The following is a 15177-nucleotide window of genomic DNA, read 5'->3' as shown; positions in this document are numbered from 1 at the left end:
GTCTCTCCACTTCAGAGCAATGACATCCTCAACAAAGCCGGTCAAAGTACCTACAGAGTTTTTACTAGGTTCACCTGTAAATTTGATATTACCGTATGTGGAACTATCCCTATTGCTAACTAAAATACCAACACTTTCCTGTTAACTAATTGTGAAATATTTCTATTTTCTCCTCATGTTATCAGCATTATTACCCATTAAAAAATAATCTCGTGATTGTGTTTCTGTAGTTCAGTAAGGGTCATGCCCTCCACAGACCTTTTGGACACTGCTGTCCAAATCCTATCAACGTTTTTTGTATATTAAAAATATCATGCTGGATATGCAACAACTAGACCATGGGAAAATCCAATTTTGTACTAGAAACCAAAATGACTCAAGAAGCCAAACTTGGGGTCCTCTCTAGAGCATGTCAAATTGCTAAAAATTAAAGGACTAAAGTACAGCAGGGATAACTGACATGCTTTTGGAGTAATAATTACTGGATGATTTGATGCCACTAAAGGAAATTACTGTCATAAAGGCTGAGGCCCACAGTAAAAGAGGTATTATAGAAACTAGAGAAAATGCTTTAGCAGATAATCATGCAGATCATTTAGTAGATCAAAAAGCTATACAATAAAACAAAATCATTTATCATAGCTGAATGGCATAGTAAGTGCAAGAAAAGCACATTTTTCATAAGAACATGTCTAGAAACACATAAAAATTTCCTTAAAAATGAGAGTTAAATAATAAGCTCTGAATATAACTCAGCACAGTATTTTGAAATTCAGTTATTTAAAAATGTTTTAAAAATGACTTCAAAGTGTTTATGAGGTACTTTTCATATGTGTTACAACAATCGGTGTATAGTATAAAACCCATCCATTAATAAATCGTATACTGATCAGTTCACAATAATCAGCTTGGTTCACTTTTACCTTTCAGTATACAGAAGATAAAGTGTACGAGAGTTTTAATATAGGACAAATCCTGAGAGGAGCTTCTGGTTTCGATCTTACATTACAAGTCAGAAAAAAAAAGGGTAAAAAATGCAACTTACACTCATCTCGGAACCTTGGCTCTGCATTAGGCCCAACTCTACCAAATGTTTTTATGATCTCTGTATGCAAAGAATACTGGTCTTGGTACTGAGGATCTTCCAGAAAAGAAGCCAACTGCATTTTCACTCTTTCCAGCAACTTAAAATTAGATATTTTACAGTTATTTCAAAGAATTTTAAAAACTGAGTAGAGTTGTTAAAGAGAAAGATACATATTAAACATGGCTTTCAGCATGGGTTCAAATGATTTATATCAACATGACAGTAGAAGCCTGGAATTAAACAACACATTTTCATTTATGCTTGCTAATTCTTCTTTCTTTATTTTTTGAAAATACAAACATTCCCTTAAAAACTACAGAAACAAAAGACCCCCACAGTATTTAGAGAAAAACAATATTTATAGTGATTTTGTATCTAAATTTTAAGTCTCAAAACCAATCACAGTAAGTTACCCAATTATTCACCTTCTGAAAGCAATGAGTCATTAATGACTTATATCTTACTCACATTTCCCTAAAAGACATTTTTATTTTAGGATTTAAGAATATGTTGAAATTCTGCCAAGACTGCAAGCTTTGCAGAATGATACTTTTTAATGTTGCTTCACCAGTGAAATACATAAGGAAAAAATGGAAAACTTCCCCCCTCCCACCCCATAAGTAACAAAGTTGTTTAATTTTTATTATTAGAAAATCTGTATGACAAGGGAATTTCATAAAATAGTGTTTCTTTTTTGGGGGGTAAAATGTGTATTTCCATTTAAGCGGCTATGTGATATGTCCACAGATGACTTATCTTCTAATCCGTAGGGTTTCTCGTTTGTATAAAAACATGTCCAATCTGATAACAAAGAATGAAATTCTGATACTAATTTTGAGAAGTGTCTTCGAGTTAATGTTGCAGATAGAACCTAACACCCGTGAAACTAAATCACAAGTTTCTAAATCAAAATATACTTTCAGAAAGACCTTGATGATCTCCTGCAGTGGACATGACAGAGGGCTGTCACAGTGACGTGCACTACAATAAGAGGATGCCAGCCCACTAGACTTGCACATCACTGATCACAGTTACGAGAACAGAGGTGCCCTCTAGCCTCCATTTGTAAACCTGGGATAGGTCTGTGGTCCTAAAGTTATCAGTCAAATTGCCTTCAAATCTGTGCAAACTGGCAATCAGGAATTTACGTAAGACTATCCAGAAGTCTATCGGATAATGGAAGGCTTTGGAACTAGATCTGGTTTGAAGGATTACCCAAGACTGCCATACTCAGCTAGGCTTAAAAGAGAACATCTAGGAGTTGGCTTGTACTTAATTCTCTAATTGAGAAGATAGACTAGAGATTTCCTTAGGATATGAAAATACACTTTGGATAAGGCTATCATGTTTTCAAATCCTGAGATAGTCCTCTGGCCCACAACCAACTAAGAGATATAAAAAAAGTTATAATACTCCCTTCCCCCTACCACTGGCTGCATGGATGGTAATGTATCATCACCTCAACAGTACAGAGATACTAAATTTCAATCATTTCCTACCTCTCTTTGAATAACCGTTTCCATAATAGTGCCAAAGGCCGGAATTGTGGCAATCCGGACAGAGCTGTTAGAATTAAAAAAGAAAGAAACTGAAACTTTCTTTGAGATGAAAAGGTGATTATTAAAATGTGTATCACAGTTAAGTATAAGGTAAATATACTGTATTAGTCTCTAGCAATGACAAATTAAATTAAAAAAAAGCAGACCAAGAAGAATGCTCAAAAAGACAGACAGGATAACTTAAGGTCGCAGTCTGTGGAACTCACAATTCAGGATCACTGGACAAGGTAACAAGGGCCGGAGCAACCCGCTTGTCAACTAACGCTTCACTCATGCCTCGAAGAGTCAGCTGTAAACCAGTCAACATGCAATAAAAAATGGTTTGGTAAACTGGAATGAGAACTGGGTTAGCTGTGACTGAGGATGGGCAGGCAGACTCATTGGTCTTTCTTGGTTTAGTCACCCACACGAGACATTAAAATGTTAAGCCTTTGGTTCATGCCACTATACTTACTGGTAACAACATGTTAGTGAGATTAGCAGAGCATCCTTTCTCGGCTTGGAAGAAATAGTCCATCAGCATATTTTAAGTTTAGGAAATGTTTACTGAGAATACTATTAATGTATTCTTTTCGATACATGGCCTCCAAATGTGAAAGTTGACTTAAAAAAAAAAGATACATGAACAGTATAATAAAGTTTAAAATCAAGTGAACATAATCCAATATTATTATTTTGAAGAGATAAATCTATTCTTTAATGAATTGAAAAGCTGATGGTTATTTCTTGATAGGCACATTTTGAAAGGGATGCTGAATGTAAAAGGCAGGGATGACACTTACATTTCAGGGTCACTGGAGAGAGTAATGAGAGCAGGAACAACCCTCTGAGCTACCAGAGTTTCATTCACCCCCTTCACCAACAGCTGATTGGTCAGCGCAGGGGGTATTCACAGGTGATGCATGGAAAGAGCAAACACAGTGCCATGGGAAGAAGAAAGGAACGACCAAGAGAAAGAGAGAAAACACAAAAGCAAAACCAAAATTAGAAGCTAAGCAAATATTGCTACTAGAGTGCTTTAATAAAGGGAGAGAATGCTTGGGAGGAAAACAAAGCTTAAATAGCTTAGCAGTCCACAAAAACAGAGTGTATCACCAATTCAATGGCAGTTTGTACTTTTGGTCAAAGTCTCCATGCAATTTCCATGTTCGATTAAAATGCAATTTAAAAGAAAGCCTTTCTTTGTGTCTTTCTTTCTTTCTTTCTTTCTTTCTTTCTTTCTTTCTGGATAAAAAGAAGATATATACTGGATTCTATGGTTAAAATTCCTGAAGAAAATCTGCTCTCGTTTTATTATGACCAACAAGGTACAAACTGGACTGTTTTTAAACCAAACTCAAATGGCTAGCAGCCACCACTAAACTGCTTCTGATTGTTCTACGGCAAGTCAACTTAAAAATCACAGGGAAACTCCCAACCTTTTACATCACATAGCTTTCTCTTTTGAGGTACAAAGACACATAATGCAGCCTGAGTGGAAAGTAGTACATGTGGGAATTAGATCTGGGTTCAGACTCCAGCTCTCCACTTATCAGCCATGTGGCCTTAGATGCATTACGTAATCTTCTTGAAACTCAGTTTTCTCATCTGAAAATGGTAACACTGTTATCTACCTTAAAGGATCATTGTGCTACTAACTGTACAAAATATGCCTAAATATTGTGTCTGCAAAGATTAGGCATTCAAGAAATGTGAGTTTAATTGTGAGTACTACAAGGATATAAGCTTTATGATATATTTGAAAAAAGAAATTATTAATTAAAAAACTGTTTTGACTGCTTCAAGTAGTTAGCATTTACAGTTTGTTTTACATTTCTCTAAAAGCTCAAATGAATAAGAAAATAAACACGATAAGCACAATTAGACCTACTTCTATAACCTAATGGTAAAATAATTCATTTAGCAACCAACCCTAAATCTAGAACAGGAGGACAATATTTTGGAGCGTTATACATTTTGTTTTTAAAAGGGCCACATCCCAGGGTGCCCGGTGGCTCAGTCAGTTAAGCGTTGACTCCTGAGTTTGGCTTGGTTGGGGAGGTTGACAACCGTGTAGGGATCCGTGTGATGATAGCGTGGAGCCTGCTAGAGATTCTGGCTCTCCTCTCTCTGCCCCTCCTCCCGCTCATGCATGTTCTCTCTCTCAAATACACATTAAACAAGATTATAAAAAAAATAAAAGGGCAGCATCCTAATCCTACATTCTCAATGTCAGAATTTAAAAACAAATTACTTCTAAATGCTTGTCAATCTGGTCACCTTGCAGTGGAACTAGGCCTCGTGGAAGACGGAGGGGGCTGTGGAATTTTTGTAACAAAAACCCAACACTGTGCGCCTGTTAACACATTCTTCCCACACGCCGTATCAGAGACAGCAGAGCTCACCTTATGTGAAGATTCCTAACTTGACAATAATCTGTTAGCATTCAACAACTGATTCCCTTTAAAATCTACTTCAATATTCTGAACTAAATTTTATAAAAATACTTGGATAATTAGGCTGGAATAAAATGACACAAGAACTTTTGCTACTACCTTAAACATTCCAGAGGTCAGGCAGAAAGAAATAGGGGAGAGAAGTTCAAATACTGTTAAATAAAACTTTCTTCTCTGTACCTTTTTGTAAATACGATAGCTTAGATCTGAATCAGTAAAGTGTATCTTAAAATGTCTGCTACCTTGTGCCAGCCAAAAAGCATTAAAAAAAAAAAAAAAAAAGAGGTCTAATCTAGGGGACAAGTTAAATTTTCATTGCTCTGCAGTTTGAAGTGTAATTTCTTTATTAAGCTAGAAAATCAGAAAGTAAAATTTAAGAGTTATCAATTGTTATGCACTTTATGTACAATGTATCATTTGATCTTTAAACCTGATGAGCTAAATACAATTATTATCAATGTTTTAACAGATGAAGAAGAAACTGAGCCTTGGAGAACAAGTTAAGTAACTTGTCCAGGGTTTTAGAGGCAATAAAAAGCCAAATTAGCAAATGGACTCGTCACATCTGTCTCACAAGCCCAGGCCTTCTTTGAGTTGGCCTACTGTTACAGGCTTAGCTTCCTTATGACTGATAGGAGAAATCATTAGATGAATTTCTTTTCTGCATCTTTTGGGAAATCCATTATGTCACATGATAAAGTTTCCTTATAAATCAATTTCAATAATAACCTGTCACTTCCAAAAGTAATACATTGGCCTATTATTTAACAATGAAAATAATAAGATTAATTGGGTTTCCCCTTTTTGTCCTGCTGTCTGAAAACTTAGAGCTACATTTAGTGTTCAGTTTCACTAAGTATCTCATGTTATGTTCCTGGTAGATCCATTTCTTGGTTTCTTCCCAATAGTTTCCGGTCTCACATAAAAAATTTTCTTTTATTATAAATGTCCTGCCTTTTTTTTTTTTTTTTTTTTTTTTAATTTTTATTTTTGAGAGAGGGTGTGAATACGGGAGGGGAGGAGAGAGAGGAAGACAGAGGATCCAAAGCAGGCTCTGCATGGACAGCAGCGAGCCTGATGCAGGGATTGAACTCACGAACTGTGAGATCAGGCCCTGAGCCAAAGTCGGACACTCAACTGAATGAGCCACCCAGGTGCCCCTAAATGTCCTGCTTTTTATGTTTTTATTTTGAATTAACTCATTGCGGGCGAGGGGAAGCAGGCACAACTGTAAATTATAATGTATTAGTATAAAAAAATCTTTTGAAATATACTTATTTTTTTAATATAATTTTGCTCACTATAAGAGTCACTGACAACAAAAGTAACTTTAATTTTTTCTACTGATGATTTTACTGGCATGATCACTGAAAAAAATTTTATCACAAATGAGTTGGAAAAAATATTGAAATAATTCTCTCAATTGGACTCAAGTTCATAATCAACCTGAAAGAACGCTGAAAACTGCCGAAGCATAGGTATAGTTTCCAAACCAGCACTGATTGCAAACATAGAAACCAAAACCAGACAAAAGCCACATATAAGAAATAAGGCAGAAAGAACCCAAAAACAAATAAAAAGAGAGGATGTTTCATTTTATTTAAATTATTTTCATTTCTATGGTATGCTTACCAGTGAATACATAATTTGAGAAACAAATGGTTTAAGAGAAAGAAGTAGCTTTTAGCGTCTTAGAATAAAATCCTATAATGACAAGTGTATTAAAGACATAGTTCTTTATGTAAAAGGATGCACTTTTCTTTCACGGATGACTCTTCTCAGCATACTGAATAATCAAAAATTATTTATACCCACAGGAACTTATTACTACAGATCAATCTGAATTTTAAATTTGGCATTCACCTTGACAACGAACACTTGATTATAGTTTTTTAAATCAAATATGTACAATAACTGAGGCAGTAACATGGACAGAGGATATTCAACTTCCTGGTAAGACTGGAATTTTCTTTAGATTTCACACATCCATTTTATATATTTAAAAGTTTTAGAAGGTACGTATTTTAAACATACCAGTGCTCTATTCTTCAAATGGCAATTTATCTTAAATTGTGGAAAAACTCTGAAATTCAGAAGAATTGAATTATCCAATTCTTTTTATGGAAATACACGCTTTCAGATATTTTAAGAATCACATGCATATTAAGGATAATTTTAGCCTGGATACATATACATTCTCTAAACTATTATATTACTCTGTGAAATAACAGCATGGTAAGGAAAAAAAAATAATGATAATGATACCTAACATTTATGAAGTTCCTATGTGCCAGATGCTGTTTTAAGGGCTTTACTAGTATTAATTCATTTCATATTAACAAAAATCCTTTGAGATGGATAATTATTATCATTTTCATTTTGTAGATGAGGAAACTGAGGCACAGAGAAGTTTGAACTTGCCATTAAGTGGCAGAGACAGACACTGAACCCAGGCAGTTAGGCTCTATGGCAAGACTCAAGAGCAGAAAGAACACTCTAAATTAATTTTTGTCTTCAAATACAAGTTCTAGAAATATAAACCAATGAATGGATGAATGAATAAATAAATAAAGTATGGCATAATTTCCTCTATGATGGATATTTTGAATTTCAAAAGATAGGCATTTCAATTTTCCTACTTAATTTGGGTAGGTGGCAACTTCAAGAAAATCCAGTTGAATTATATGAACAGTCTCTTCTCTCCTAATAAGTCTATGGACAGTTAATGTATAGGGATGTTATTCCAGACATGATTTGTGAGGAAATAATCAAGTAGAGTAATCAACAAAGTATCCCCATATTTGCAATAATTGATTTTTTAAAGTTATTCATGAATCCAACTATATTTTATAACTTTAAATATATCTTATATTGTTTTAGTTTATTTTAGTAGCCATTTTATCTCAATAAATAGAAAAGTATAGTCAGGAAAGATTTATATAAGATGGAAATTAAAATAAGATTTAAAAGAAAATTTAAGAAGTAGAACTGAGAATAACATCCAAGGGACCAATAACATCCAATTAACCAATATTGAAACATTCTTAAATATATCAAAGCTAAATTTCTGCCCCATCACACAGTACACAACTAGATACTATTCAATGCCATAAAATATACATCAACATAACATAGTATGCAAAGCCTTTAATAAAAAAAAAACATTCCCTTCTCCATCTTCCAAAGGAAATCATTATAATGAGAAATGAGAGAAGCATTTGTTTACATACCTCAAACATTCTAGCAGCGGTACATCTCACAAGTGCTGAAGTATGGACAACACCATACCATAAAACAGTTAATAATAACTCGTGGTAGGCTGGATTTGCACTGAAAGAAAAAACTCAGTGTTAAAAGTGAGGGCCACAGTGTCTTACTGGTGTATTGAAAAACACTACATTTGTAAGTAATATTAATGATAAAAATATTGGCAAAAAATATGAAATTACTCTGTATGGTTTAACAGGTTACATCCAAGACTCTTTAAAGAAGGAAGTCACCTTACAAAGCTACAAACTTTTAGCATATTCAGGAGTTATACTTTTAGGTTCTGTAAACATTTACAATTTAGAAATCTCAACTCTTTAATAGCATACAAGTTAAAATTATAAAAAATAAAAGAAAATTTACCCAGGAGGAAAAAAAGAAAGAGCACTGGACTGAGTCAGATGGGTAAATTACAACCTCTGTGGGTCTTAATTTCTGTATGTATAAAAATTGGGGAAGCAATACTTGTCCTATTTATGTCATATGTTTATTGTAGGATCAAATCAGATCAACTCAAATCACTGACATGGAAGGAGAAGTTGGCTGTGAGGCCTATTCAAATGCAAGACTGTATTGTTACCAAGTGCCCAAGCCTGTTTGCAATAAAGACAGAGATAAAATGACATTAACAGCTAGATGATGTGATTATGAGCAGGATCAGGCAATGGGATAGAAAAAGGAGCTAATGAACTTTCACTTGGAGCTCCTTTTTCAGTTTTGGGAAACTAAATTTTCTTCAAATCTGAATTTTATTTCTCCAGCTGCTTCAAAGAAAACATATGTCTATACTCTTTCCCCTACTCTTTTATTACAATGTATTGATTACAAAATATTGAGAATGTACAAATAAGCAAAACCAAAAACCAAACACCTTTAAAAGGACAAAAACTAGGCCTCAAAACCAAAAGATTTGGTGTGGATGCCAATATTTTTTGACTCAAACTATGTATCTTATAAATACAATTTAAAAACTTTACATGAATTAAAAAACAAACATAAGCTAAGGTTTTTACCCCAGTTCCACAAAAGAAGCCTTCAAGCTATCAAGAGGAGCATGCGATAATGAAAGCAGGGTCATTACATCTTCTAAGAATCCCACTAACAGTTTTCGGTCTTCTTCCTACAGAGGATAAAGACTGATAATGAATTTCCAAGCAATCAAGTAGAACTAAAATACTAATTTCGTATCTATAAAGTTTTATCAAATATGGGGAAATATCCAGTCTCAGAAGCATTTTAACTGAAGATATGTATTAAACTTATCTATCTATGATCACAGTGGTAAAAGGACAAAGACTATCTTGATTCATAGATCCTCAGACCTGTGCTGTTCATTATGGTAGCCACTCACCACATGCAGTTATGTAAATTTAAATTAAAAATAAAGTACAATAAAAGATTCAGTTCTTTAGTAGCACTAGTTACAATTCAAGTGTTTAATGGCCACGGGTGGCTAGTGGCTTCCTCATTGGACAGTTCAGATACAGATATGTCTGCTGTTGCAGGAAGTTTTATTAGACAGTTCTGCTTTAGAAAATGAAAAGGTATATTCTTTTATTAAAATTTATTTTTACAAATTTTAGTTCCCACTAATTTTGGCACTAAGCACTTAAATACAAACTAGTAAAAGCTATCCCCCTAACAGAAAATTGTTTCCAAGAAATTATTCTTGCAATTTCTTAGTGGTAAGAAGCTACATGCTTGTTGAAATACAGAGTACTGTGTTCTTTTTCTTTCTTTTCCTGTATCTTTTTTAAATTTTTATTTTTTATTTTTTAATATCATTTATTGTCAAGTTAGCTAACATACATTGTATACAGTGTGCTCTTGGTTTCAGGGATAGATTCCTGTGATTCATCACTTACATACAGCACCCAGTGCTCATCCGAACAAGTGCCCTCCTCAATGCCCATCACCCATTTCCCCCTCTCCCCTGCGTCCCATCAACCCTGTTTGTTCTCTGTATTTATGAGTCTCTTAAGGGTTTGCCTCCCTGTCTGTTTGCAGTCATATCCTTGATTAAAAAAATAATCTATATTTTCAAACTTTCTTTAATAAACCATCATTTTCATAATCAGAAAATAATCAGTATTTTCTTTTTTCTTTTATTGTACTTTATTAAGAAATATATTGTAAAAAATAAGTGTGCTAAATTAGGAAGGTTAAAAAATCACTTTGTATGTTAAATTAACCTGAGTCTATAAAGGAAGGGAATCTGACATTCTGTCAGGAAATAAATATATAATAAATTAGAGTTATGTTTTCTGTCATTAGGGATGTATTAGGCCAACAATAAATAGCTTCTGCATTAGTATTAATAAATAGATCTATGAAAAATATTGGATTGCCACCAACCATTTTTTTCCCCTACATAATCAGGTTCATTTAGAATGAATAAAGGATTAAAAACAATAGAATGAATAAAGGATTGACAAAAGTAATGATCAGCATGAACAATGTCAGAGCAGTTTTGGAATATGACAGTCTACTTAATGTAAAGCTTAGGACACTGACAAACCAGAATCAGAGCAATGTTGGAATAGAGACTCTACCCAATTTTAGTTGCCTACTATGTCAAAACACAAAATATACATAAAATTGGAAAACAAACTGTAAATCTGAAAAACCTAAAGTGTGAAATAAGAGCTATGAAACATACTTCCAAATGAGCATAGATTCTTCTAATCTGAAAACTTAGTACAATCCTATTCTATTTCTCATTTTTGAAATCTCAAGACAAAAAAATATATTTGACTCAAAACAGTTTTCAACTCACAGCTTTTCAAATTAAAGAGAGTGGAAAATGGTATGCATAGTATTGTGTCTGGCAATATGCTAGGATTTAAATCTTCATGAGTTTAAGAACAATAGAGACAACCTATTAAAGTTACAGGACTTAAAATACCCTACACACAGGGATTGTGTGTGTATTCATATTATGAGGCAGTCTTCGAAACCAGGGTAGAAAAGAATAGTTTAAAGGAATACTGTGTTACTTTAACAGAATTGGAGCTTCTGTTGAAAGGTATGTGATACTGTAGGACTACATTTTAAAACTGTAAGATAGCTCAATCTGTTTTGGAAGAAGAGTGCAATAAATATGAATTATACTTTGAATTCAAAAGGCAAAAGAAATGTTAGGTATTAATGGGGGAAAACTCAGGAAAAAAGGCCTTCCTTTTTGATTCTTACGTTCTAAATTCTATTTATTTTTATTATTTTTTAAAAGTTATCTCTATGGCCAATGTGGGGCTCGAACTCATGACCCTGAGATCAAGAGTTACATGCTCTACCTACTGAACCAGCCAGGTGCCTCTCACATTCTAATTTCTAATTTTTTTTTAATGTTTATTTATCTATTTATTTTAGAGAGAGAGAGAGAGATAAAGCAGGGGAGGGGTAAAGAGGGGGGAGAGAGAGAATCCCAAGCAGGCTCTGCACTGTCAGCACAGAGCCTGATGCTGGGCTCAATCTTATGAACTGTGAGACCATGGCCTGAGCTGAGATCAAGAGGCGGATGCTTAACCGACTGAGCCAGCCAGGTGCCCCTCACATTCCAATTTCTAAAAATGCTTTATCCTGAATCCATACTTTCACCTGACTGGTGGGGCTGCCTCACACTTAAAAACGACTGATCTACGTTAATATATACCATGTTCATTTCCTTAAAACAACGGTAAGTAGAATGTGGTAGTTTGTTATACTGGTGACAACCAATGAACCGCACCTCCTGGCTCATGCCTTTATTTCGTGCCCTCTTCTGGAATCTGGGCTGGGCCTGTAACTTGTTTTAACCAAGGGAAGGCAACAGAGTGATGTGCTAATTCCAAGCCTAAGCTTTCGCCTAGCAGATGCTGCTTTTGCGCTCTGAGGAGCCCTGAGCAGCCCTGAGCCACCACGTATTAAGTCTGGCTGTGCCGCCCCAGAGGCCCTAAGACAACACAGAGACTGAAGCTCAGTCACCCTAGCTGACCTCCCTTCCAACCAAAAAGGTGAATGCAACAACATGAGTGACTGACCACCAGCAAGACCACAAAAGAGAGGCCAAGTTGAGCAAAGCCCATGAGCAAATAAAAGGGTTATAATAAGCCATTATGTTTTAGGGTAATTTATTATGTAGTAACAATTAAGAAAAATAAGGTATTATTAAAAAGTATTTTGCACAAAATGGTAATAGAGTACAGTATTCTACAGCATTTTGTAGTTGACTCCACCTAATACATGTGCTTTATTTGCTATTTAATTTATGAAAAATTAATCATGAAACACAATGAAACTTTGCTAAGTAAGTGCAATCTAACACTTCTAACAAAATATCAAGAAGCACACAATCTCTAAATTTATTTGTTCAAGATTTGTTCAATGAAGACTTATTCAAATATGCTCTCCACTATAAATTACTTATTGAACAAAGGAAATATATAAATTTTGTTTTCCTTTATGGGTAACATGAACCCATAATCTAATCTAATCTATGTTGTTAATACATATTACTTTTATAATATAATATAAAGCATAATATTATGTATCTTTCTAAACAGAAAGTGCTTTTACATTTTCTAGTAAAAGGATTTTTCTCTTACCTGAATATAACACGTAAGGACTCCTGTTGCATAAATGGGGACAGTAGCTTTAGTGAGGACCCCATTTCCTGCTGAGGAATCTAAGATCATTAAAACAATTTTAAAAATCTGCATGTATTTTAAATGTAAAGCAAAAAGTCACAATGCAAATTATATTTAAAATTCCAACTGGTTACAAGGCTTATGCATGCATATTATTACTTTGGAAAAGAATTTTGATTAAAATACATATCCATGGTGGTTGTAAAAACATAGCTTAATACTTTTTATAAAGCCAGTAGCATAAACATTTTTGATAGATGTTAAGAACTCTAATAACCAAAATGAGATGCTATACTCTATTTCCATACTCAGAAATCAGAGCTTTCTTGAACTCTCCCAAGTGCCAGTCCGTATCAACAGGTCTTAAATTTTCATAGTATTCGGTAAAAGGTAAAGGCACTCAGCTAAAAGGTGGCATCTGGATACATATTATTTAATCTGCTTCCTGATATGAGATACTACCTAGTTTCCAGTACTAGTCTAGTTCCAAAGCCCCTCCTGCATCCTCTATAGGGATTTTCAGCCAGATGACCCTATTTTCACTGGGAAAATGCAGGCAAAGTACAGAGGCAGAAGAGGGGAAAGCATTCCAACACAGGAGAGTACCCTGTGACTACTGTAAGATAAGATAAATTCATCTGTAGATGATTTCAAAAAAGAAATTCAGAGATGATATAACATTATTTATAGCAACAACAGCTCTGGTTTACTGTTCTTTAGGCACTATTTTAAGTGCTTTATATTTGCTTTTATGTATCCCCAAATTTTTAAGTACTTTTTTCTATTTTTCTATGGTTTGAAATTCTTTTCAGAAAATAGTACATAAACAAATTTGACTAACTGCCCTGAAAGAATTGTAGCAAAAAAGAAAGTTCCATTTTCACATCAAGGAGCACTTGAGGTTTGTTTATGCTCTCGGTAAGAGTAATTTTTTCTTTGGGGGACTACTGATATTGGTTGAGTGTGACTATGGTAGTTGAGAGTTAAATCTGAGGTTAGGAACATAGACTTAAGTTGGATTCATAGATATAGACTATACATATAGGGATTAGTAATCTCTTCCTACATGAACTACTAAACACTTAGAGCTAACTAATAATTCTAAAAGCTGTCAGTTTTTAAAATATGTAAATATTCCTCACTAATTTATCATCAGAATTAACAACTACACAGATAATACCAACTACTAGGCATTCTAAACATTAACACTTGATAATATAAATTTTGGGAAGCATTTATCAAAAAAAAAAATCTCATCATGTTCGAACTTAGAAGAAAAAGATATATTTATTCATCTCTATTTCTGAGGACAGCCTAAGATGGGTTTTGTAGATCACTCAAATCAAATCACTAAGGTAGGACGGTGATAAGAATTACCTATATGTCCGAAACCAACCAAGTTTAAAAAAAAAAAAGAAAAAAAGGAGGGCTATACGTTTTTCTTTCTAACATTTTCTACAATTTATTCGTAGAAACTAGAAAAATACACAGGAACTTAAGATCCACAAGGAAACAAGTTCTTAGGCTGATGGTGCTATAACTAGACTTCTTAAGACAAATGAGTGAAAACTATCAACAGAGGGACTGGAACTGCCCACTCAAGTATGTGGCTTTTTTTTTTTTTTTCTTAAGTTTATTTATTTTGAGAAAGAGAGAGAGAGAGAGGAAACAGTGTGAATGAGTGCAAGTGGGGGAAGGGCAGAGAGAGGGAGAGAGAATCCTGAGCAGGTTCTGTGCTATCAGTGGGGCTAGATCTGACGACCTGATCAAGACCTGAGCTAAAACCAAGAGCTTAACCAACTGAGCTACCCGGGTGCCCCCTCAAGCATATAGTTTCATTTCAAAAACATATATGCATATCTTACATTCTCTTCCACTATATTTGTTTTCATTTTAAAAGATTTAAATAACTAATTTGGAAGTAGAGATCCTTTATTCTATAATTTTCAATATTGTGAATATACCACTTCAAACCTACAAGGGTACAAGCACTCTATTTAAGAAACTCAGCCTTAAATCAATTTAATTGCAAGGAAGGTAGATATTTATAAGCAAATTAATAAAGATGAGTCTCACTACCATCTCATGGCAAAGAGGTAGATGTGACACAGTTATAAAACCAAGAAATAAACTTTCCTTTTCACTTGTACTTGTTAGTTCATTTACATACCATTGGCACATAATGAATATAGTATTTTTCCTGA

At 34.1% G+C, this 15177-nt stretch overlaps 1 protein-coding gene across 9 annotated transcripts in view; it reads right to left on the bottom strand.

Moving 5' to 3' along the window:
- Positions 1 to 15177, bottom strand: part of RELCH (RAB11 binding and LisH domain, coiled-coil and HEAT repeat containing) — a 114456-nt gene that overhangs the window by 21738 nt on the left and 77541 nt on the right. For 4 of the 9 annotated variants that reach the window (XM_042910355.1, XM_042910350.1, XM_042910356.1 and 1 more), the window contains 6 exons: positions 12932 to 13011; positions 9362 to 9468; positions 8312 to 8411; positions 3429 to 3511; positions 2587 to 2650; positions 1046 to 1184 (listed from right to left, as the gene is read on the bottom strand). In XM_042910355.1, the coding sequence (XP_042766289.1) occupies positions 1046 to 1184; positions 2587 to 2650; positions 3429 to 3511; positions 8312 to 8411; positions 9362 to 9468; positions 12932 to 13011 (573 nt within the window). Of the gene's footprint in view, positions 1 to 1045; positions 1185 to 2586; positions 2651 to 2852; positions 2936 to 3428; positions 3512 to 8311; positions 8412 to 9361; positions 9469 to 12931; positions 13012 to 15177 lie in introns of those variants that run through there. The other 5 variants (XM_042910351.1, XM_042910352.1, XM_042910353.1 and 2 more) reach the window with 5 other exon arrangements.

The sequence above is a fragment of the Panthera leo genome, chromosome D3, assembly GCF_018350215.1.
Source record: "Panthera leo isolate Ple1 chromosome D3, P.leo_Ple1_pat1.1, whole genome shotgun sequence".
Taxonomy (NCBI): domain Eukaryota; kingdom Metazoa; phylum Chordata; class Mammalia; order Carnivora; family Felidae; genus Panthera; species Panthera leo.
The sequence above is the reverse complement of the archived record's forward strand: the minus strand, read 5'-3'. Positions and strand labels throughout refer to the sequence as shown.